The sequence below is a fragment of the Gossypium arboreum genome, chromosome 9, assembly GCF_025698485.1.
Source record: "Gossypium arboreum isolate Shixiya-1 chromosome 9, ASM2569848v2, whole genome shotgun sequence".
In the NCBI taxonomy this organism is placed as follows: Eukaryota; Viridiplantae; Streptophyta; class Magnoliopsida; order Malvales; family Malvaceae; genus Gossypium; species Gossypium arboreum.
In genome coordinates this window covers 86,925,369-86,948,908 of record NC_069078.1, presented here as the reverse complement: position 1 = coordinate 86,948,908, position 23,540 = coordinate 86,925,369, and the positions used below count along the sequence as shown (strand labels likewise).

The 23,540-nt window shown below is 27.7% G+C and overlaps 4 protein-coding genes across 4 annotated transcripts; all 4 read left to right on the top strand.

The window, feature by feature from the left end:
• The first annotated feature begins 920 nt into the window (after positions 1-920).
• Positions 921-1,532, top strand: LOC108450844 (uncharacterized). The gene has a single exon (XM_017748614.1). It carries the CDS (start codon positions 921-923, stop codon positions 1,530-1,532), a length of 612 nt encoding a protein of 203 aa, XP_017604103.1.
• An 8,761-nt stretch (positions 1,533-10,293) lies between these two features.
• On the top strand, positions 10,294-10,881 carry LOC108450845 (uncharacterized). The gene has a single exon (XM_017748615.1). It carries the CDS (start codon positions 10,294-10,296, stop codon positions 10,879-10,881), a length of 588 nt encoding a protein of 195 aa, XP_017604104.1.
• A 1,970-nt stretch (positions 10,882-12,851) lies between these two features.
• Positions 12,852-16,883, top strand: LOC108450349 (uncharacterized). The gene is made up of 4 exons (XM_017747928.2): positions 12,852-13,496; positions 14,010-14,662; positions 15,552-15,742; positions 16,190-16,883. The coding sequence occupies exons 1-4, from the start codon at positions 13,010-13,012 to the stop codon at positions 16,566-16,568; spliced, it is 1,710 nt and encodes a 569-aa protein (XP_017603417.1). The 5' UTR covers positions 12,852-13,009; the 3' UTR covers positions 16,569-16,883.
• A 4,915-nt stretch (positions 16,884-21,798) lies between these two features.
• On the top strand, positions 21,799-23,540 carry LOC108452058 (calmodulin-like protein 11). The gene is made up of 4 exons (XM_017749794.2): positions 21,799-22,021; positions 22,118-22,275; positions 22,387-22,467; positions 23,199-23,540. Exons 1-4 carry the CDS (start codon positions 21,946-21,948, stop codon positions 23,334-23,336), a joined length of 453 nt encoding a protein of 150 aa, XP_017605283.1. The 5' UTR covers positions 21,799-21,945; the 3' UTR covers positions 23,337-23,540.

Sequence of the window (23,540 nt, the reverse complement as noted above, 5' to 3'; positions counted from 1 at the left end):
GAAATTGTTTGCATATCCATAAATCTACCACGAAAAATAAAAATAAAAATAGAAAAAAAAATGAAAATAATTAAAATAGTTAACTGCTTGAATCTAAGAATTATTTCTATGTAATAGCTATAGATTAAACATTGAAAACACCAAGATCAAATATTTAAACAAATGAAAGATGAATAAAAAGAATAATATACCTGATATTTTTAGAATTTTGTACAGTTGCTTTTGATTGCTGTAAATTTGTTTGATAAATTAAAACATAAACTTTGAGCTTTGATACAAAATAAAGAAATGAAGATATATTTTATCTGAGATTAATGTAAAAAGACCAGCGGTAGTAAGACTAAATACTGTAGTTTGAGAAAAAAAGTTTAAACAGACTATAGTAAAGAAAAAGCTCATTAAAAAAAACCCTTAATTTTGAACATTAAAAGTAATAATCCAGGTCCATTAATATTATTTAATATTGGATACAAATAGAGGAAGCCCAGCCCAATAGAAGTAATTTTAAATAGACTGATATTTATAATATTAAATGTTAATAAAAAATTTTAAATTAATTAAGAGAAATTTAATTTATTAAATTTATATTTAAAATAAAATTTATCTTAAATTTATTTTCTTTATAACAGAAATGTAGCAAGAAAAACAATCGTCAGAGTTTTTGTTATGTAACAGCATCCTAATTCAAAATTTATTAATTTGTAGTTGTTAAATTTTTTAAAATATGTCTTTAACAAAAATTAAATTTAAATAACGAAAAATGGTTACGATAAAATTAGATTGTGTAGCACAATTCAAATAAATATGTTATTTTTGTCCATAATCGATGTCTTAAACTATTTTAAATGTATCACCATTTTACGTTTTAACATAAAATTTCCATTTCTCAATCGTCTCAACTAAGAGAAAAGACAACAAAGATGAAACATTTAATCCTCTTCCTTATTTTGTTCTCTTTCTCTAGATCTACTACTTCTTCATCAATATCTTTAGCTCCATCTTCGCTCCATGCTCAATTTTTTAGCTTTCCTAAACCCGAAGAGGACCAACCATTTTCTATGTTGCCTGTCGACGTGGATCCTAGGCTTCAACAACTCTGTGAAGGAACTGAGTACCCGATCAAATGCTTAACGACAACTATTTCATTCCTAGATGATAAGGCTGTTGTAGATCCTGTATCTATTGTTAAAGAGGAGGTTGATGTATTCTACGGTAAGGTTAAGGAAGCCTTGCACAAGGCTTCAAAACGATTATCAAATCGTTCTACCTCAAGATTTGTTACTAATCGCCTTAAAAGTTGCATTGATGACTACAAAACTATTCTCAAAAACAAACAGAAAATCATTGATGCCATCGCTATGGGTGATACCAACAAGTTGATCAAGGACCTAATCTCTAATGTGGACAATATATATGCATGCGAGGATGAGTTTAAAGAAGCCAATATAAAATCCCCAATAAAAGAAATGGATTCTTTGCTTGGCAGGATGATTATAAACAGTTTAAGCATTGGTGTTGACACAAGTGTTTGATTGATCGAATCTTACATTAGGGCATAGTTTATCATTATTTTTTTATTTTTTATGGCCGAGATCTTTCAAAAATCTCTTTTTAAAGGGCAAATCCAAAAACATGTAATGCCAACTTTATTCTTTGATGTTTCAACTTTTTTAAATAAAAATAAAGAAATTATTATATCTAAATTGTATTTTTATATACAAGCAAATGATTACATTACAACGAGGGAAGTGAAAAAGGGTTTACAATCACAAATATCGAATCTTAGGTTTATTAAGGCTTAATCGAGTCCCAACTCGGTTTGAAGATATCAAAAACCTATTATTTTTAAGAACAAATATCACTTTTAGGAGATTTTTATCTTTTATATATATATATATATATATATAGTACATACATATATAATAAGATTTGAATCCAAAACATCGTGATATTTACCCATTCAACTTTACCATTTCAATTAAAGTTATAATTAATTTTTAATTATTTTTTATAAATTAATTACGTACATAATTATTTTTCAACTAAGCATGTGCCATAATCTAATATTTATTATAATATTTCAATTTTAACACTAAATTCATTTAATTATAATTTAAGCATTACAATTGTTATGAATGATACAAATATTATATTTTAATATAATTTCTCAAAGTGTAGCAAGGAGATGTTTTAGTTTTGATTATGTTTATTTTTCATAGACATAATTATTACATGGAAATTTTCACGAATATGTAAAATTTAAATAAAATTATTATTTAATTTTGTTATTATATGTGAAAAGTTAAATAATCAAATAAAAATATTCAGAAGTTTTTAAAATATTACTGAATTTAATTCAACATATTTAATAGAATTCATTTCAAAATTTATGAATTGAATTTTAATTCTTACTATATCTTACATAAAATATTATTAAAAAGAATAAAATATAATTATCATCAATAACAATTTAAAAAATAAATTTACAATTAAATTTAAGAATTCTAAATCCGTATCTTTTTGGTTTATGTCCCACTATGTATAGTGTATACATTTATTCTGGTCTAGATTTGAATATTTTGGTTACTAATTCAATTATACTTTATATAATTAATCCTAATTATAATTATTTTGATATATTTTTATAAATGCAATTCTGACTGTATACTTTTTAAAAACTTACATAAATATATTATGCTTAAAATATAATTGCATTAAGTAAATATATACTACTTGAATGTTAAATTTTAAAATATTGGATATTGTTTTTTTTTTCAAATGTTACTAAAAAGAGTAACATTTTATGTATAAATTTTATTTTTAATTTTAATAATGAAAAGTATGGTTGAAATTTTTCTACAATTGAAATTTTCATATATTTTAAATTATATAACCGAGATATTCACACATAAATTTTAAAATTTTAAAAATTAATGAAATATAATATAAATTAAAATGATTTTCACAAATTTAATTCACACATCGATTTAATATATAATCAATCTTAAATTATTATTGTAAGTAAATTTAATCTTCATAATTGAAAAATCATAATATAAAGAATAAGTAGATAAATATTTTATATAATAAACAATTATTTTTAATTATTTAAATTAATAATTTTTAAATTGAATTTAATTATTATTTATTTAAATAATTTATTGGAAAGTTATTAACGCCCTGCTTTAGCGGGCAAAACCATAACAAAAACCCTTCTACTTAGTTGACAAAGATTTCCAAATATTTCTTTAAAGGTTAGTGAATTTTGTTTGCATTATGTTACATTTTAGATATTTATACTTGAAATGTTATGTTTTAGTTATTTATATTATCGTTTTATAACATTTTAGTCACTGAGTCATGACGTGGCGCGTTAAATCATCACTTCAAACGAAAATTTTAGGTTAAATTATACAATCGGTCCCTATATTTTTTTCATTTTGAGCAATTTTTTATGTTCTTTTAACTTTTCTTTTTTTCTTTATTTTCCATTCTCTTTTGCTTCTTCCTTTATTTTCCTCTCTTCTTCATTTCTTTTAATGTAGTTTTTCTATATTTTTCAGTTGTTAAAACTAGCCCACAAGCTTGTCTCACTCGAAAAAAATTAAATTATTCAAAAAATAAAAGTATAGGGACTAGTTTAATTAATAAATGAAAAACATAGAAAAATTACATTAAAAGAAATGGAGAAGGGAGGAAAAACAGAGGGAGAAGCAGAAGAGAATTGGAAAAAAAAAGTTAAAAGAATATAAAAAAAATAAATTGCTCAAAACCAAAAAATATAAGAATTGTTTGTATAAATTAACCTAAAATTTTTGTTTGAAATGATGATTTAACGTGCCACGTCAGTTTACTGTTACACCGTTAACGACAATTAATGGTTCAATGACTAAAATGTTACAATGCGACAATGTAAATGATTAAAACATAACATTTTAAATGTAAATAACTAAAATGTAATATGAGGTAAACAAAATTAGTGACTATTTTAGTAGTTTAACATTCTTTTAACAATGTATTTAAATGTAAGCCATTATAATAAAACAAAAAATTGTTATACTAAAATTAGATTGTATCGCATAACTCAAACTAAGATGTTAATTTTGCCTACAATCGAGGCCTCAAACTAGTTTAAATTGATCATTAATCACTATTGCTTAACTCATCTTTCCATTTCTCAATCTTTAGCCTCTAAAAGAAGAGATAATTAAGATGAAGCATTTGATCCCCATTCAAGTTTTCTTCTTATTCTTTATGTTTACTACTTCATCAATAGCTTTAGCTCCATCTTCGTATGATGTTCGACAAGGGGATCAAACATTACTTGTTGTTATCAATCCTAAGCTTCAACGAATTTGTGATCAGACTAACAACCCAATTGAATGCTTAATAACAACTGTTCCATTCTTACGTGAAAAGGCTACTATAAATCTTGTGTCTATTCTTGAAATTGAGGTCGAAGCCGTTGATATTAAGACTAAAGATGTAACATTCCAAAATAGGGCATAAACGGAACAGTGGTTGCGAAACCACAAATTCAGGGTAAAAAAAAAAATAAAATAAAAAATATTTTATTATTATTTTGAGGTTCATGGTATGATTACATGATTGTGTGAAAATTTCGTGATAAAATTCTATGCATAAAGTGCTTAAATTGAGGTTAGGGACTAAATCGAATAATTTGCAAAACTTGCATTCTAGAAGTTTTTAGTATGAAATTATTTTGGAATATTAATTAGGAGATCTTAAATGGTAATTTGACCAATTTTAAGTTCATGGACAAAATTAGGACATGGAAGGAATTTTTGAAAGTTTAGTAAGGAGGGCATTTTGGTCATTTGGTTATTAACATTAATAAAAGGTAAAAAGATGATAAAATTGTATCATCTTCTTCAAGTTACCAGCAGAACCTTACCTCTCTCCATAGCTGGGGTTTCTTCAACTTTCAAGCTTCATAGTAAGTGATTCCAAGCCCGCTTTTAATGATCTTTACGTTTTGAAGTCCCAGTAGCTCGATAAAGCTTATGCTAGCAATAATTTAAGTTAGGAATCAAATTTGGAAAAATACCCATAGGTGAAATTTGTGTATTTTGATGTTTTATGATGGAATATGAGGTTTTAAATTATGTTAGGCAACTTGTGCTACTTGGTTTTAAGTGAAAACGAGTAAAAAGGCTTAATCGGTAAAAATACCTAATAGTCATAAGTACATGTTACTGTGTGAATTTGATGTTGCCATAGAAGGGAAAAATGATCAGCATGTCATAAAACATAAGAAAATAGGATGAAGTTTAATTTACGAGCCTTGGGGCAAAAGTGCAAATATGTGAAAGTTTAGGGGCAAAAATGTAATTTTTCCAAAGTTTGAGTAAAGGGTTGTTTTGATAAATGTTGATATTAAATAAGCTAAATTTGCTATTATAGATCAAGAAGAGCGAAATTCGAGAGTAGATCGGGAAAAGAAAAGTAAAGGACTAAATTGTAAAGTTTAGTCACATTTTATATCGAGGTAAGTTTACAGTAAATAAATGCAATATTCTTTTATTTTACATTATTATTGTCAATTTCAGCATTTATATATTTATGTTATGAAAATATTTAAAGTCGAATTTAAGGTGAAGTGAGAGAGGAAAAGTGTTAGAAAGCCGGTTGAACCCTAGGAATGTTAGGATATTAGGGTTGACAGGATAGAACGAAATGAGCCATGTAAGTCCATATTAGAAATATGGCTTTGGAGACAGGATTGAGCCATGTAAGTCCATATTATATATGGCATTGGAGCAGAATAATTCATGTAAGTCCATGTCAAAGACATGGCATTGGCGAGATATTGATAGACAGAGCGACCCTAGTATCCTTAGTATTCCGAGTGGTTCAACGGGTCAGGATCTGAGTTAAATTACAGTGAATTAACAGCAAAGGAAAAGTAGATTATACTTATGAAAAGGAAAGGTCGGTAAGAAAGAAGGTAAGGAATAAAGAAGAAGATAGAAATTGAGAAGTAAAGAAATTTATGATGTTAGATGATATTATGCATAATTATCCATTATGTTGAATGTTGTGATTTATTTGCTTGTAAGCTTACTAAGCCTAGTGCTTAATCTCTTTATTTTCTTCTTCTTATAGTACTTATCTAGTCACTCGGGATCGAAGGAAATGTCGGAGGCCGATCACACTATCAAAGAAATAACTCGGTATAATTAGGCGTTTTGTTTTGTGTATGGCATGTATAGAAACTTAGCCACTTTTGGTATAATATGAACAATGAATGATGTGTAAATACTTGCTAGTGATTAGCTAATAAAATGGCCGATGATATGCATGTTTATTAATATGTATGATTGAATGGTGATTATCACATGAAAATTATGAAAAATGTGAAAGTAACCTAAAACAGATTCAAGTAACAGCAATGACGTAACTTTGAAAAATCACTAAAATTGTATAAACATAGTTTGAAGATGAATAATATATTAAATTAAAGCTTATTATGTCTATTTTCTTATGGAATAAGAAAAATAGGTAAAGGTATTATATTTCATGATATATCTGAGTTTTAGTGAAACAAGGTCAGAGCGATTTTTAGAACCCCTGTTTCAACTTTGGAAATTCACCATAAATTGTACAAAACTAATTAGAAGATATAATTTATATGGTTATAATCCTTGTTGAGTCTAGTTTTAAGAGAAACAAACGGCTTAGTGATATGAATTTTGTACAGGAAGAAACATGGTTCGTAGTAACAAGAGGTTAGTGCAGTCAAGTTTTGAAACAGGGGAAACTTTAACTAATAAACTGTACTAATTGGCTAAGTCAAAAATTCTAGAAAAAAATTAGTAGATATATATATGAGTCTAGTTTCATGAAAAATTTACGGATCTTAATTTCGAGTTTTGAAACTCGAGAAATGAATTTTTAAGTAACCATGACGCAGAAAAACAGTTTATTCTGAAAATTAAAATAAGTGATTTAGAGTTGTTTAAAAGGTAAGATAAGTTTAGTAACACCTCAAGCTTGACTCCGGTGATGGTTTCGGGCGTGGGGGCGTTACAAAAGAAGCCTTGGACAAGGCCTCAAAGCTCTTATTATCTTCCTCAAACTCAAAACCTGTCGCTAATTGTTTTAACATTTGTATCAATAACTACAAGTCTATTCTCGAAAGTAAACATAGAATCCTTGATGCTATCTCGCTTGGCGACGACAAACAACTGAGGGTGGAGCTAAGCTCTAATGTGGACAAAATATATCATTGTGAGGATGCATTTGAAGAAGCCAACGTTAAGTCACCAATAACAGAAGTGAATTCATTGCTCGGCAAGATGATTACAAACAGTTTAACCATTACTATTGACATGGTACACTTTTAAAGTTTGAAAATCAAATGTATAAAAAGTGTTGTATTTTTGTAATAATTTAATTTGTAACTGCCAACTTCTATCTATTTAATAATCAATTTATATGAATAAGACATTACATAATTCTCCATGAATCTATGAATCTGTAAGGGTTAAATTACTTTTTAAGACTTGGTAATTTTTTTTATATTGGAGTCTAAATCTTTTTTGGTCTAATATTTATGCCTTGAATTTATCCCACACCAAAGTCTAAACTTTTTTTGGATCTAAATTAGGCCTTAAACTCGACAAATGTTCACACATTAAGACTTCAACATTTTCTTATCCAAGTTAGCCTTTTGAAAGCCCAAATTCAAACCTTAATATTAGAACAATTGTCAAGTTCAGACCTCAATGTGGAACAATTGTCAAGTTCAAAGTTTAACATGAACCGAAAAAAAGTTCGGGTCCTAATGTAGGAACAATTGTCAAGTTTAGGACCTAACTTGGATAAAAAAATTTCGGACCCCAATATGAAAAAAGTTACCAAGTTCAGACCCCAAATATTGATTTAACTCAAACCGCAATTTTAAAAGTTTGATTAGGCCTTTACTGAAAAAAAAAAACAAATATATATTTTGGTACCTGAACTTAGCTTCAAGGTTCTAATTGGTATTTAAGGGTTTTTTGGTCTAATTAAGTACCAAAATGTATATTTACCTAAAAAAAACAGTGTAAAGTATATCCATGGTCACTCTAAAATATGATTTGTCCTATTTTTGTCACTCCAATTTTTTTTTAATTTAGTCACTCTAAATAAAATAATTGTGTGAATTAGTCGCTGTCGTTAAAATTCTCGTTTTCTTTTAAGGTATTGTTGATGTGGCACATTAGCACATTGAGTGATTAACATGTGACATTGTTTCACTTTTAACTAAAGTTTAGGGACCTCCATATAATTAGTCCAAGTCTTTTCCCCCCTAAAGTTTATAAAGAGGTTCATAAACTTTAGTCAAAAGTTAATAAAAAATGGCACATGTCAATCACCCAAAGAACTAATGTGCCATGTCAGTAATCCATTAAAAGAAAACAAAACTTCTAAGGATGGCAACTAACTTGCACAATTATTTTATTTAAAATGACTAAACTAAAAAAAAAATTTGGAATAACCAAAATAAGACAAATTAATATGGATATGGTTTACTTAGAAAATGCTCTCACCTTATGGAGATACCCACATAAAATTATATTTAAAATGTTTATGATTGATATCAATATTATATTTAAAATTTTAATATAATTTTCCAAAATATTTTAGTTTTCATATAAAATACCATGTATCAATGGCAACAATCAAATAAAATATTATTAACATTTTATGATATGAATGATTAATAAATTAAAGTTATACATCTATATACCATATAAAAGTAGTGTTCAAACCATTCCTCATTTTGACACTTACCCCAAAAATAAAGGTTTTATTTATTTATTTTAAAATAATGATAATTCCAATTTTAAGTCTATATCCATAAGGCATAAGGGCATTCTAACACAGGTGTCCTACTCTTTACATTATAAATAATGGTTCAATTGTAATTACGATACCTGTACTTTTTAATTTATAAATAATAATCAAATTTTAATTTTAGTCATTATATTACGCTTAAATTTATATAGTAATTATATTTTATTACTTCATTTAGAATTTTATTTTTAATTATATCATGAAGTAATTGATTCACACATTAAATAATGTGTTATGTTTTAATTCTATCACATTATATATTTAATCTCACATTACCTCATATTTTACTAATTTATCTTAATTTAATTCCAAAATTATTTTTCATAAAATATTAAAGACATAAGATAATGTTTTAATTGATATATTTTAAAGGTTTTTAATTGAAAAGTGTTCAATGTAATTAAAATTTTATATTTTAATTAATTATTTAAATCCCCAAGAAAGTAGGGGCATTTAATCTAGTTATATATAAAAGTACTGTCCAAACCATTCCACACTTTTTTATTTTTAAAAACGTAAAACAACAGTATAGTTTTAGTTATGCTCAAAATCTATATACCTATATATAAGAGGATTTTCCTCAATCTTCATGCTGACCTACCTTTCTTTTTTAGTTTTATAAAAATTAGTTTAAATAGTTAATATCGTTAATTTTTCAATTAAAATATTATATTGTTATATATAATTTGAAAGCATATTTTTAAATCTAAAAAGTAGATTAAATTTTGAAAATAAAAATAAGAATACTAAATTCTAAATGCACCAATTGTAGAGACTTAATATCATGGTTGTTTGAATCAAAGTGGTCAGTCGGGCCGAGAATTGATCGGGCTATCGATCTAGAGAAAGATAAATCAAGATCCACAAATCGATATAAACTGATTAAACCAGGCTAAAAAAAAAACTGATTAAATTGGTTTTTTAAATATTTTTTATATTTTTTATTAATTTATTGAATCGACCATACAAACTCGTAGCCTGACTAGTTCAACCATCTGTCAAATTCTGAAAACTTTACTTAAAATATATTTTAATCTTTAAAATTTTATTTTACAATTTAACATAAACAAATAGTCAACCCAGTCTAAGTTAAATTTATATTCTTCATACTAAAAAAAATTGTCAACGAAATAGTTTTCTATGTTACGTAACAATATCCTAAATTAACAAATTGTGAGAAAAAAAACTGGTAATTTGTAGTTGAAATTTGTTTTCTAATATTTCTTTAACAATGTATTTAAATGTAAGCCATTATAATAATATCCAAAAATCGTTATACTAAAATTAGATTGTGTGGCACAACTCAAACTAATATTTTAGTTCTATCTAAAATTAACTCCTCAAACTAGTTTAAATTGATCAATAATAGTTACCACTTAAGTCATCTTTTTATTTCCCAATCTTTGGCCTCTAAACGAAGAGGTAATTAAGATGAAGCACTTAATCTCCATCCTCGTTTTCTTTTTATTCTTTACTACTTCATCAATAGCTTCAGCTTCATCTTCATATAATGTTCGACAAGGGAATCAAAAATTACCTGTTGCTATCGATCCTAAGCTTCAACGAATTTGTGATAAGACTGACAACCCAGTTGAATGCTTAATAACAACTATTCCATTCTTACGTAAAAAGGTTGCTATAAATCCTGTGTCTATTCTTGATATTGAGGTTGAAGCAATTGATATTAAGACTAAGGAAGCCTTGGACAAGGCCTCAAAACTCTTATTATCTTCCTCAAACTTAAAACCTATCACTAATTGTTTTAACATTTGTATCAATAATTACAAGTCTATTCTCGAAAGTAAACATAGAATCCTTGATGCTATCTCGGTTGGCGACGACAAACAATTGAAGGTGGAGCTAAGCTCTAATGTGGACAAAATATATCATTGTGAGGATGCATTTGAAGAAGCCAACGTTAAGTCACCAATAACAGAAGTGAATTCATTGCTCGGCAAGATGATTACAAACAGTTTAACCATTACTATTGACATGGTTCACTTTCACAACAAAAATTAAATGTAAAGTATTATAATTCTGTAATAATTTGATATGTAACCACCAATTCTTATTTATTTAATGGTTAATTTATATCAACAAGGTATTATATAATTATTCATGAATCCGAAATTTTAAGAGTCTCGTAAGGCTTATACTAAAAATAAAAAAATAAATATACATTTTAGTACTTAAACTTTACTTTAAAGGTATAATTAGTACTTAAATTTTTTTAGTTCAATTAGGTACTAAAATGTATATCCCCCCAAAAAAAATACTCTCATCTTGTGGAGATATCGAAAGTTAAGGGGAACTAACTCTGATAGGAAGTGGCGACGGCGGCTAGGCCACTGAGCCACCAGAAAGGTAGTCTGCTTTCTTTTGTAATAAGTTGATTTTGGTGCAATAAACTCTTTAATATACTAAAAAATATAATAATTGTGATTGAATTTATTATCACTTGATCCGATAATATCAATTTGGATATTAAAAAAAAAAGAAGAAAAATAATAATGTTTGAAAATTAGATGTATTCACCTTTTTAAGAAAATAATCCAAATATTGTGTTATTTTTTCATGATATACTATTTTAATTTTTCCGATGTTATATATTAATTTCATCTTTTATTTTACTTAGTTACATTTATTATAATAATCATAATAATTTAAGTTTAGTATTAAATTTATTTCTTCTATTTTTAAAATTTAGAATTCAATTATTATAATTTTTATAATTGATAAAATATTATATTTCAAAATTTAATATAATTTATCAAAGGGCATATTTTAGTTTTCATATAAAAGTTAAAATTTTATGATATGAATTATAATTAAACTAAAGTTTAATAATTTTACTTAGGAGTTGAAAATACTCGAAATACTTGTTAAGCTTAAAAGTGCAAAATTACCATAACAGGTGATTATTGAAATTTACTATTATATTTTTATATTTTGAAACTATGAGTAACTTCTAAATTTTAAATTTTATTAAATTTTATGACAACTTTAAATGTTTTTAATAAAATTTACCTCTCAATATTAATTTTGATAACTTGAAAACATAATTTGATAAAAAATTCTTTCAAATATGTTATTTTAATAATATTTAAATTATAAATATTAAGAATTAGTAAACTAAATTAGAATTTCTATTTAATAAAATAAAAACTTGAAAAATAAAATTATCATATATTGTAAAAGAAAAAATAAGTTTATTTTTATAAAATGATTTTTATTTAATTTTAATATTTATATTAATTAACTTATTGTTGTTAAATATCAATCAAAATATTTGGATGTTAAACTGTGCAACGTTGCAGAACTATGTGATATCCATTTGACGGTTTCAGAAAAGGTAAATCCGTTAAATCTGAACCGACCGTAGCCAACAAAACCGCATCTGAACTTTCCTTCGATGCCACGAAATTATTTGAATAAAAATAATATAGGTTAAAATCTGCCATTAGTTCCTGTATTTTTACAAAATTGATATTTAGTCCATGTATTTTAAAAGTTTAAAATTTTAAAAAATTATAGCCTTGGGAGAGAAACTAAAAATTTTTTAGGAGAGTTGAGATAAAATAAAAATTGGGGAATGCCAAATCTTAAAAAAAAAGAATTCAAAATAGATTAAAGTGAATTATTAATTATTTTAGAAAGGCCATAAATACAATTTTATGTAACAAAGGTACTAAAAAATTAAATTGAATTGCTTAAGTTTAAAAAGGAGATTTTACCCTAGATTCGCCCTTGATTAACATTTTAGTATTTTCTTCAAATTTTGTTGACATGTTTATTTTTTTTCCTCAATCATGTGCTGTAATATCAATACAAATTAGTTAATATGTAAAATTAAAAAATTCTGATAGAAAATACTAATGATAGTGGTGAGTGAGCTAAGATTTTTAAATAAAAAGAACGAGTTCTTAGCTCTTAACTTTTTAAATAAGTATTAAATATTAAATTTCGTTAAAGTACAGGGATCGATGACAAATATAAACCTAAAAAAACTGTAAAAATCTCACAAAATCACGCGCTAACTTCAAAAAGAGAGTCCCAAGTCCCAACGTTCTATATCTTCGCTCACGCAGTTCCGAATTCATTTCCGATCCACTTTCATTTCACTCTCCCAAGAATAAACACCACAAATATGGCTTCTCTCTCACGCGCCACTCTACGCGCCTCCACTCCTCTCCCTCCCGACCACCATAAACGCGCGCTCATTGCCGCGCCAAAATCAGTTTACCAAAGGATTTTTAGGAGGAGCAGGACGAGCTTGACGGTTGTTAGAGCCGTTGATGGCGACAATTCGTACCTCGGTATGTGGAGGAAAGCTGTGGAGAGGGAAAAGAAGGAAGCCGAGTTTCAAAAGCTCACTCAAAATTTGGCTAAGACTGACGATGATAGCGGCGGCGGGAATGGCGAGAAGAAAGAGGTTATAGAGAAGAAGAGCAAGGAGTTCCAGAAGATTCTGGAAACTCCGAAGGAAGAAAGGGATCAGATTCAGAGAATGCAAGTAATTGATCGTGCCGCGGCGGCGATTGCGGCAGCTCGCTCTCTTATCGGGAACAAGGATTCTTCGAGAAAGGATGATTCCAACAACAAAAATCGCAACTCAATTAGAGTTCAAGAAGATGGCAAGAACTAAAATCCTTTTTCATCTGAAAACTTTAAATTGTATTTATTTTTGTTGGCATCTGTTTTTTCTAAAATGATTTAGTTTGGTTTTTTTTAAAAATATTATCTGAGGATATCATTTTTTAAGAAAATGGATAACATTTCTTTGAAGCGAATTAAAGAATCCGAGAAGCTTTTTTTTTTTTTTTTAATCTTTTGGAGAACTCAAATGAAGGGAATTTATTATTGGATTAACAAGAAAAGGAAAAGGGAAGCACAGCTTAGTTACTTGAGTATGTGAAGCTACAATGACATTTTTGTAACCAGCAGCTCACATATTTTCGATCTTTAGTAGTGAAAGCACGTTTACTCCATTAACAATCTAGATTGGCAAGAATGTCTCGGCTAATTTTACTTTTGGCACTTAGCAGCTGATAATTTTCAGAGAACCCAATGTCGGAATGATCATCAGAGTTAAGCTTATTATAAAGTTATTACTATTTCTTTCAGTAAACGGAGTCTTAATTTAACAGGAAAGCAGGATGGGAGCATTTTTGTTACTCGACCTGAAAATTCAGGAAATGGGACACCTGGTCCAGATTTTTGGTCCTGGACACCTCCTTCAAGTAATGATCAAATTTCAGATGAAGTGGATGTGTTGCAGGCTGCTAGACAAACTTCGGAGTATCCAATTTCTAGCAATCCAGTTCTAGAGAAAGAGCGGTCCGTTGGCATTCTCTCTATTCCTTTTGAGAGTAAAGCTTACGAGACCACCCGCAATCTTCCACCGTTTCAGTCACTTCTAGAAGTTGATAAAACAAAAGCATCTGAGGTTGATGTAGACGAGATTTCTGTAAAAGAGGAACGTGACCTTGAAGTTGAATTTTCTGCGCATGCTGCAGAAGCAGCTGATGCCCTTCATAAGGCCAAAGAATTATCATCTCAAGGAGTCAATCAAGATGGAACAAGATGGTGGATTGAAACGGGAATCGAGCAAAGGCCTGATGGTGTGATTTGCAGGTGGACAATGATCAGGGGTGTTAGTGCTGACCAAGCTGTTGAATGGCAAGAAAAGTACTGGGAGGCTTCTGATGAGTTCGACTACAAGGAACTAGGTTCTGAGAAATCAGGACGTGATGTTTTCGGGAATGTTTGGAGTGAAAGGTGGAGAGAATCAATGTTGCAGGTCAGTAACAACAACATAATTGAAGCAAGATGATACATTTCTCAAGACCCTTTCTTTTTATTGCATTTTACTTGTAGGGTTCATATCATCTAAATTAAATTGTGATATAATTATGAAGTTCAATCATCCTTAGAGTATATGGTCCATCTTGGCTCCACGTAAGCATATGTAGAGAACCCTGTATAATGAATGGTTGGGAGCAGAGATTTGTCGGATTGTAGTAAAATAATTGTGTGGAATGAATCCCTTGTAGGGTTAGCTCACCCGTCTAGTCACAACTAGATCACTGTAGCTGAATTTCATCATTTTCCATAGTCTGACTGTAGTGCATGATAGATGTACTTTTAGATACATATCAAGCATAACTTGACAAAAAATGGAAAAAAGAGCTGTCGTTATGAGGTTAAGAGATACTAAATTGTCTGTATGCTAGTTATGCTTTTCCTGGTCTCTCTCCTTTTCTGAGAGCAACATTATTAAAAGCTTCCACCAGCAGTCAAGCCAGGTGGCATTGACGGAACATCCTTCTTCTCTCAAGGAGAAAAAGAAAAGGAGAAAGGAATAAAGCTAAAGGGAGATGTATTCTAATTTAAATTTCACACATTTGCTTGCTTTGTGAAGAGATTTAAATTTATGACTTCATTTTAGCATCTTTTACTTCTTTGCTACTGTTCGTGTCAATCTCATATCTAGCTCAAAGTGTATTGATCACAGTTTTTTTGTGCCCTTTGTTGTTTTCTCTAAATTATTGCACCGTTAATAAATTTTAACTGTGTTCTAAAGCAGACCAAAAATATTGAAGTATGCTAAGATATTGTGTTTTTATCAGAATATTGTTCTAAATCTTGTTAAAAGAAAAAATATATACTGAAAGTGTTCTTTGGTTCAGGATAGTGGGCTTGCACATCTTGAAAAAACTGCTGATAAGTGGGGAAAGAATGCTAATGGCGAGGAGTGGCAAGAAAAATGGTGGGAACATTATGATGCATCCGGAAAATCTGAGAAATGGGCTGACAAGTGGTGCAGCATTGACCCAAACACGCCCCTTGAGGCTGGTCATGCTCATGTCTGGCATGAAAGGTATTAAACATCATATCTAGTTTAGATATAATTTTCACTGTTTCTATTTTCTTTATCCAGAATTTGTTTATGGTTGCAATCTTGAACCGGTCATAAATTGCTTACAAGAGCATTGCCTTGTTTTATCCCTGTCGAAATTTACTCTAGCAAGATCTAAACAACCTCTTGAAACGCTTAAATCCATGTCTTATGTCATCCAAAGCTTATTTTGGATTTTGTCAGAATGGTTTTGTATGACATTGAATTTGGGTCCTATTTGTCAGTTGACTGAACTCAGTTCTAGCTCAATGGTTTTGATTCAATCATTAATGACTCGACTCAGCTGAAGTACTGAACTGATGAAGAAAATGGTCACTTCGTTTAAGATCAATCTCTGGAGGATAGATATTCAATAATCATCCAGTTTGATTTAATACATTTGATCACAAGTTTTTGCAACTATCTCAGGTGGGGTGAACAATACGATGGATATGGTGGCAGTGTGAAATACACCGATAAGTGGGCGGAACGCTGCGAAGGTGATGGTTGGTCAAAATGGGGTGACAAGTGGGACGAACATTTTGACAACAATGGGCGTGGTGTAAAGCAAGGAGAAACATGGTGGCAAGGAAAGCATGGAGATCAATGGAATCGCACATGGGGTGAGGAACACAACGGCTCGGGATGGGTTCACAAATATGGAAAGAGTAGCAGTGGGGAGCATTGGGACACACACGTGGAACAAGAGACCTGGTACGAGAGATTCCCACACTATGGTTTTTATCACTGCTTTGACAATTCCGTGCAGCTACGAGAGGTTAAGAAGCCATCAGAGATGTCCGAATAATAAACAATTTTCCATACCAAGGTAAAATTTATTTAATAAGTAGTCATAGTTCCTTATGCAGAAACTACTATTTAAAAGAAAAATAAGCTTGCTGAAGTTTGTATATAGACTAGCATCTTGAGTTGGACGCCGACTTTAATCCAATTGCTTCATGTAGTTCATGTAGTCACTATTAAAAGGGTGTCATCTAACAAGTTCGAGATTCGAATTTCGGTATCCGCGACTCTTACTCTATCCTAGTTCATGATTTGACTGTTGGAAGCCTCTATTACTTACATATGGAAGTGATTTTATTTCTCTTTTCTTTCTTCCCAATGCTTTTATTTGGATGACATTTGGTTTTTTGGTTTTCTTTTGTGTTGTTATTTGTATCACATGTACTGATAGATTAATGTCTATAAGCTATGTTTTCTTTTTCTTGAATTGTGGGTGATTTGTTAATTTTGGTAAAGAAGATGCAAGATATCGTATATCCACAAAGTTGATCAAGATTCATTTCTGGTTAATTACGGTTTACTTATCATTTTGAGATTAATAGTAATAAAAGAAAGTCATAATCACTTTTTTGTCTTTTAACTTTACTATAAAAATGTCATTCAAGTCGTCAATTTAATTTTGTCTCTTTTAATTTGTATTTTTGTCAATTTAATTCAAAATAAATAAAAAATTAATGTTTGTTAACTTTGTTGATATGACATTCATGTGAATAGTCATGTAGATATTTAATTAATTTTAAATTTTTAAAAACATATAACTTTTATATATTTTTAATATTTTTAATGATTTTTAGTTTTTAAAAATAGTTTTTATGTTTTTTTGGAATTTTAAATTTTAAAAAATTAATTAAATCATGAGGTATCATTTACATGGTAATTCACATGTATGTAATATTAACAAGTTAAAAATGTGAACTTTTCTATTCACTCTGGCGTGATCTAACAAAAACACAAGTTTAAGGGTTAAAACACGAAAAATTAAATGTGTTTAAAATAACTTTTTTGTAAAAATTTGAAGGTCATATAAGTTATTATACCTAAAAAATACTAATTTAATCATAGTCAAAGTTACAAGATTACTAAATGTTGACATTTAATTTCATTCCTTTTCTCAATTGTGTAATGAAAGGAAAAAAATTGTAATGAAAAAACAGTAATAAAGGAAAATAAGTAAAGTTGATGAATATTTTTTGTTAAGTAGGGTTTAATTTTATAGAATTATGTTTGGATTAATAAAATAATTAACAAAGTCTTTGACATTATTAACAAGGTTGAGCTTTGAAATTTAAGTATTTATATTCGAGTCCTATCATATAAAAATTATTTTAATTAAAATAATACTAAAATAAATATTTTTAAATGTTTTTGTTCGATTAAATAATAGAAACAAGAGGAAAGGATTCATTATATTGATTTTTCATAAAATAATAACTTAATTGTACAAAAAATCCCCAAATTATTTTTAAAAATATTATAATATAAAAATATAAAAATTAAAACAAAAACAAAAATACTCTTATAATGATATAACTATTAAATTTAATGGTAAATAAATAGGATAAATCCCAAATGCGTAATGCAACACTGATCACCGACCAAGACCAGTATTCAACCACACAACTAATGTCCCTTCATTTTATTTGCCTTCAATGTCTTCAACTTCATTTGGATCTACAATCAACTTCACATCAATGAATTGAAATATGGTAATAAAATTATTTACAGTAACAATAAACTCTTTATATTGTACCATTTGAAACATGGTAGTTTTTGACTATTGGAGAAATAAACTTTTAAAGTGTCATTTGCTTTATTTTTACGTGAAAATTTTATTTTACAATTCTAATAAAAGGTTGAATGTCTAAAATTATTTAAAGAAAAAATAAATTTAACAAAATAAAAATATTTAGCGTAGCACATAATCACTTCAAAAAAAAAAAAAAAGTACACAAAGTCAATTCAATGATAGATATAGTTCTTAGAAAGCATGAGTTTTCAAGGTCTGAAGAATCAAAGTCTAAACTGCCGACCATGATCTTGTCTCCTTGTCTCTTATTCAATTATTTCTACGTGTCTTTGTGTATTCTTTGCTAGCCTTTCTATTCTTATTTATTAGTATGTTAGATCTTTGGATCATATCTCATTTCTTTTCTTAAATATAACCACATTTACAACTATAATTATAATATAAATTACAATTAAAATTTATTATTATATTGCACGATTATCTCAACATAAATCCAAATAAATTTAGCCATAAATTAAAATAAGTTTTAGAGTACGTACAATAAAACTTAAATTTAGTGCTTAAATAATAATAAAAAGGTGAAGCGATTTCTCTCACCCCAATTTCAACTCAACTCAAAATTAAATATTATTTTATTCCCTTTGAAAAATCAGAGATAGACTCAACATCACCTAAGATATGCTATAATTTTAATTTTTTTTTCAAAATAATATTTTTTATTATATTTAATGATAATAATAATTTTTTAATGGTGCTTTTGCCAAACTGTTGGTTGATCGTGTTAAGACCCTCGTACTATTCAGATTTTTGTTATTTGAGAAGCATTATCATGGCTCCACGCCAATAGGTTTAATAATGTTCAATGCAATGACTCAACTAGTAGTTGATGTGTTTGAGTTTAATATTTTTGTTTAGAATTATATTTATCTTAGTTCGTTTTTTTTTCGATTTGTCCTTTCATTAGATAATAAAAGAGGCTAATAAGTAATAAGGCAGTTCATAAGTTGGCTAGGATAATCATGATTTTGAATTTTTTTTTAATGTTCATTTAACTTCTTTAAGTAGCAATATTGTTTCAAGTACTCGTGAGGATGAAACGTATAGGTTTGAGTATATGGGATAAGCGTATTAGTTAGATCTTTAGTTGTCTTCTTTAGATGTTTCGCTTATTTTCTCGCATTTTTATTTATCATAAATTGAATTTTATCTTTAAAAAGTAAGATAGTTTTATTGATAAAATTACAAGTACAATATAAATGTAAAGATATGTCCGATCACTTATAATATAGAATCAACTAGAAAAAATCAACACATAACACACGTTCCTTCTAAACCCGATCTCGATCTTATTCTATTAATTGAAAAATTAAAACTAATCAACTCTATCGATCCCAAAACCATTTTTATTTATTTACAAAAAACATATATATTTCCATCACATGGGGTGGAATGGGGCCAAGTGTCTTCACCATCCCTAAATATATCCGAAGGTTTTGAATGGCCTAAGCTTTGCCACAAATTTGAAAGAGTGTACAAAGTGACGACCGTACTCGAAATGACTTAATGTTTACCGCGCCGTCCAATACAAAAATTAATTAAAAATTAAAACCGCGTCGACAGCAATGCACATTTATTTATAGAGCTCCCCATTCTTTCCTTTATTTATTCACCTAGGTCCTTATTCCTTACAATTAAATTATGCCATTACAAAATCCCTTCATTATATTTTATTAAACCATGTAGTATTTAACTACAAAACAAATTACATTATATTAAAATTTAAAATATAGATATATGAGTTTGAAATTTTTATTATTAAATAGAAAAGAAGTGTTATTATATATTTACGTTTTAAAAAGAGAAAAAATTAATTACATACTTGAAAAAAGTGGCGGCTGTTTATAGTATAATTACCTTAAAAATAAAGTATTAAATAATAAAACATTGGTGCTATAGGTGGATTAAAGATGATTTATTTACTATTTTTCATTTCATTTTATTTTTCTAAAAATTTTTACTATATCTATTTTCTTTGTCCAATATATAGATCACCAATAGGATATAGCTCTTTTCCAATCTTTAAATAGGAAAATAGTATACTTTAGCGCATTTGAACTTATATTATCTTACACTCTCAAGAGAAAATTGTAAATTCAAACTTTTGAGATAATATTATTAAAAAGTAACCATAAGCCCTAAATATGAATCATAAAATAGACATATATAATATAAAAATAAAAATAAAATGATAAATTAATATATATGTATATATAATCCTTAAACTATATGTTATGTACACTACTCCCCATAGAATAGGTCCCATGCTTATCTGAGTCTCCAATGTTTTTACTTTGAATGCTTTACTAGTTTTGTCTCCTAAACATTGAACTCTTACAGCTGTCTTACAATTTTTATTTCCCATTACTTCAAAAAATAATACTATTTTGTAGCAATTATGTATATGTTTGATTTGACCTTCAAAATTATTATTATTTTTTACTTTTAACTAAAATTGTAATATCTTCATATTTTAGAATGACCTATCATTGTAATTTTGATTTTTTTTAAAAACTTTATATTTTAACTTAATTTTAATAATTTAAATGACTATAGGAAAAGAAATGCTTAATACCTAATTTCGCCTTTATAAAATAAATGTCAGCTTGGTACTTTGATTTTTTTTCAATTTCGTTACATGTAGTTTCATTTTATCTATGAATTTGGTACCTCCCAATTTTTGTTTTAAAAGAGAAAATTAGTTGTTGTGGCAATAAGCAGACAATAAAAGCTGTTAGTGTCTATAGAATGTCATCTTAAAACCACATCATCAAGGCCAAATTATTAGAAGAAAAAAATCATAAATATATAAAAATAAAAATGAACATCATAAACAAATATTTCTTTTGAAATTATAAATATATGAAAATTTTCACCTTAATTATTTTCTTGAAATTATAAAAACCATAAAATTATAACAAAGTTCAAAATATTCTTAATATTTTTTTAAAAAATTCACATCGTGCTTTTCACAATTTTTAGATTTTGTTTTAGAAATTTTAAGAATGTTTTTAGAATTTCATGAGCATTTTATTTTTATGATTTTTTTTTTTTGCATGGGATACCTTAAAAGAGATAATTTCAAATTTAGTTATAATTTTAGAATATTTTTCTTGGAAATTTAGGGTTTTTAAATATTTTCAGAAATTTATGAATCTTTTTAATTTTTAGAATTTTCTTATAATCATAATTTCAAAAAAATATTTTATAATTCCAGAAAAATAAATTCTATATTTTCAGATTTTTCAGAAGTTTTTTTATTTATTTTTTAGATCCCAACAGATGGACGGAATAAAAGTACAAGCATCAAGCCAAATAAAAAATTCCAAGGTACCAATTTGACATTTTACCTATTGTCCAAGGACCAAGTTGTTATTACACCTAAAAGAAGATTTCACTGAATTTCCTTGCATTGAAACTCCTACATAAACCCAGCTAAGCCTACACTTTGAGCTATACTCAAACATACGCTTCACCCTCATTTTTCTCATTTTCTCTCCTAAACTTCCCAAAGCTCCTTTTTTCAAGGTTTTTCTTTTTTCCTTTCCATTTTCCAGGCAACCAAACAAACAAAGCCATGGGTGATATACTAACTCAAGAACAGATTGTTGAGTTCAAAGAAGCCTTCAATTTCTTTGACAAAGATGGAGATGGTCAGTTTTTTTTTTTTCATGTTGAAAATTCAATGCATTATATATATATGAATCAAGTTCTTTAATCCTTATAGCTTTAATGATGTGTTTATATAGGTTGCATTACAGTGGAAGAATTGGCAACAGTGATAAAATCCCTTGATCAGAATCCCTCTGAAGAAGAGCTTCAAGATATGATTAATGAAGTTGATGCTGATGGTAATGGAACTATTGAATTCTCTGAGTTCCTGAACTTAATGGCCAAGAAAATGCAGGTATAAAATAAATCCCAAAAAAAAATTAAAAACTAAAAACTCGAGTTCAATTCGGGTTCTTTTTTATAAAAAATATGGGTTTAAATTATTTGTGTGAAAAAAAAAATACAGGAAACTGATGCAGAAGAGGAGCTTAAAGAGGCTTTCCGGGTTTTTGACAAAGATCTAAATGGCTATATTTCAGCTTCTGAGGTAATTTTTTTTAATTATGAATTAATAATGAACATTAATTTCCCATTATCAATGCATTGTTTTTAAAACCCAGAAAATGGAAATTCAAACAAAAGTTTTTTGAAGCACTCATTCAACTTGAAAAACTTTTGACTTTTAGCTTTGGGTTTTTCATATAGAAAAGTATGAAAAATACAACTTAGCTATTATTATAACTAATAACAATCCATGAATATTATATGACAAACTTTCCAAATATTTACACACATTGATAGCTAGCATGTGGAGGATCAAAGGAAAAATAATGACCAAACATTAATAAAAGTAAAATGAGAGATATATATTTATATTAATTTTCCATTTTTTAAAATCTTAGGGATTTCATCATTACATTTTGAATTGGGATGATTTAATTTTTTCACTGCTATAATTAAATTTGTTTCTTAAAAAGAAAAATCCGATTTTAATATATTATTTAAAAAGTGAAATTATAGTTACTAAAATAGTTACTTCCACTAATTTGTTATTCAAAGAAATAACATTAATAATTAAATAAAGAAGAAATAACATTAAAATATTTAAACACCAAATTATTCTAAATTGAAGTATTGGGATTATATCTCTAAGTTGAATATTTAATAAGGACGAAAATCATAATTTAATCGTTATTTTTTATGGATAATTTTGTTATTATATAGTTTAAAGAAAAATAAAGACTGAAATAATAATTTGCCGTTTTCAATTAAATGTAGCTGAGAAATGTGATGATGAACTTGGGTGAGAAATTAAGTGATGAAGAGGTTGAGCAGATGATCAAAGAAGCCGATTTGGACGGTGATGGTCAAGTCAACTATGATGAATTTGTCAAAATGATGACGACCGTTGGATGAACATACTTTTCTTCATCATCAACACATATGTATAATATTATTACTAATTTTGTATTCAAATTTTATTTTCTTTCAAGCTTGTATTCTCCAATAAGTCCTTTTTAGTTTATTTGTTGTACTCTTTTTTTTTTTTTTCTTTGTTCTCGTTGTATCCATTGATGTCAAATGACGTCCAGAAGTTAATTAGATGAATGACTTTCACAA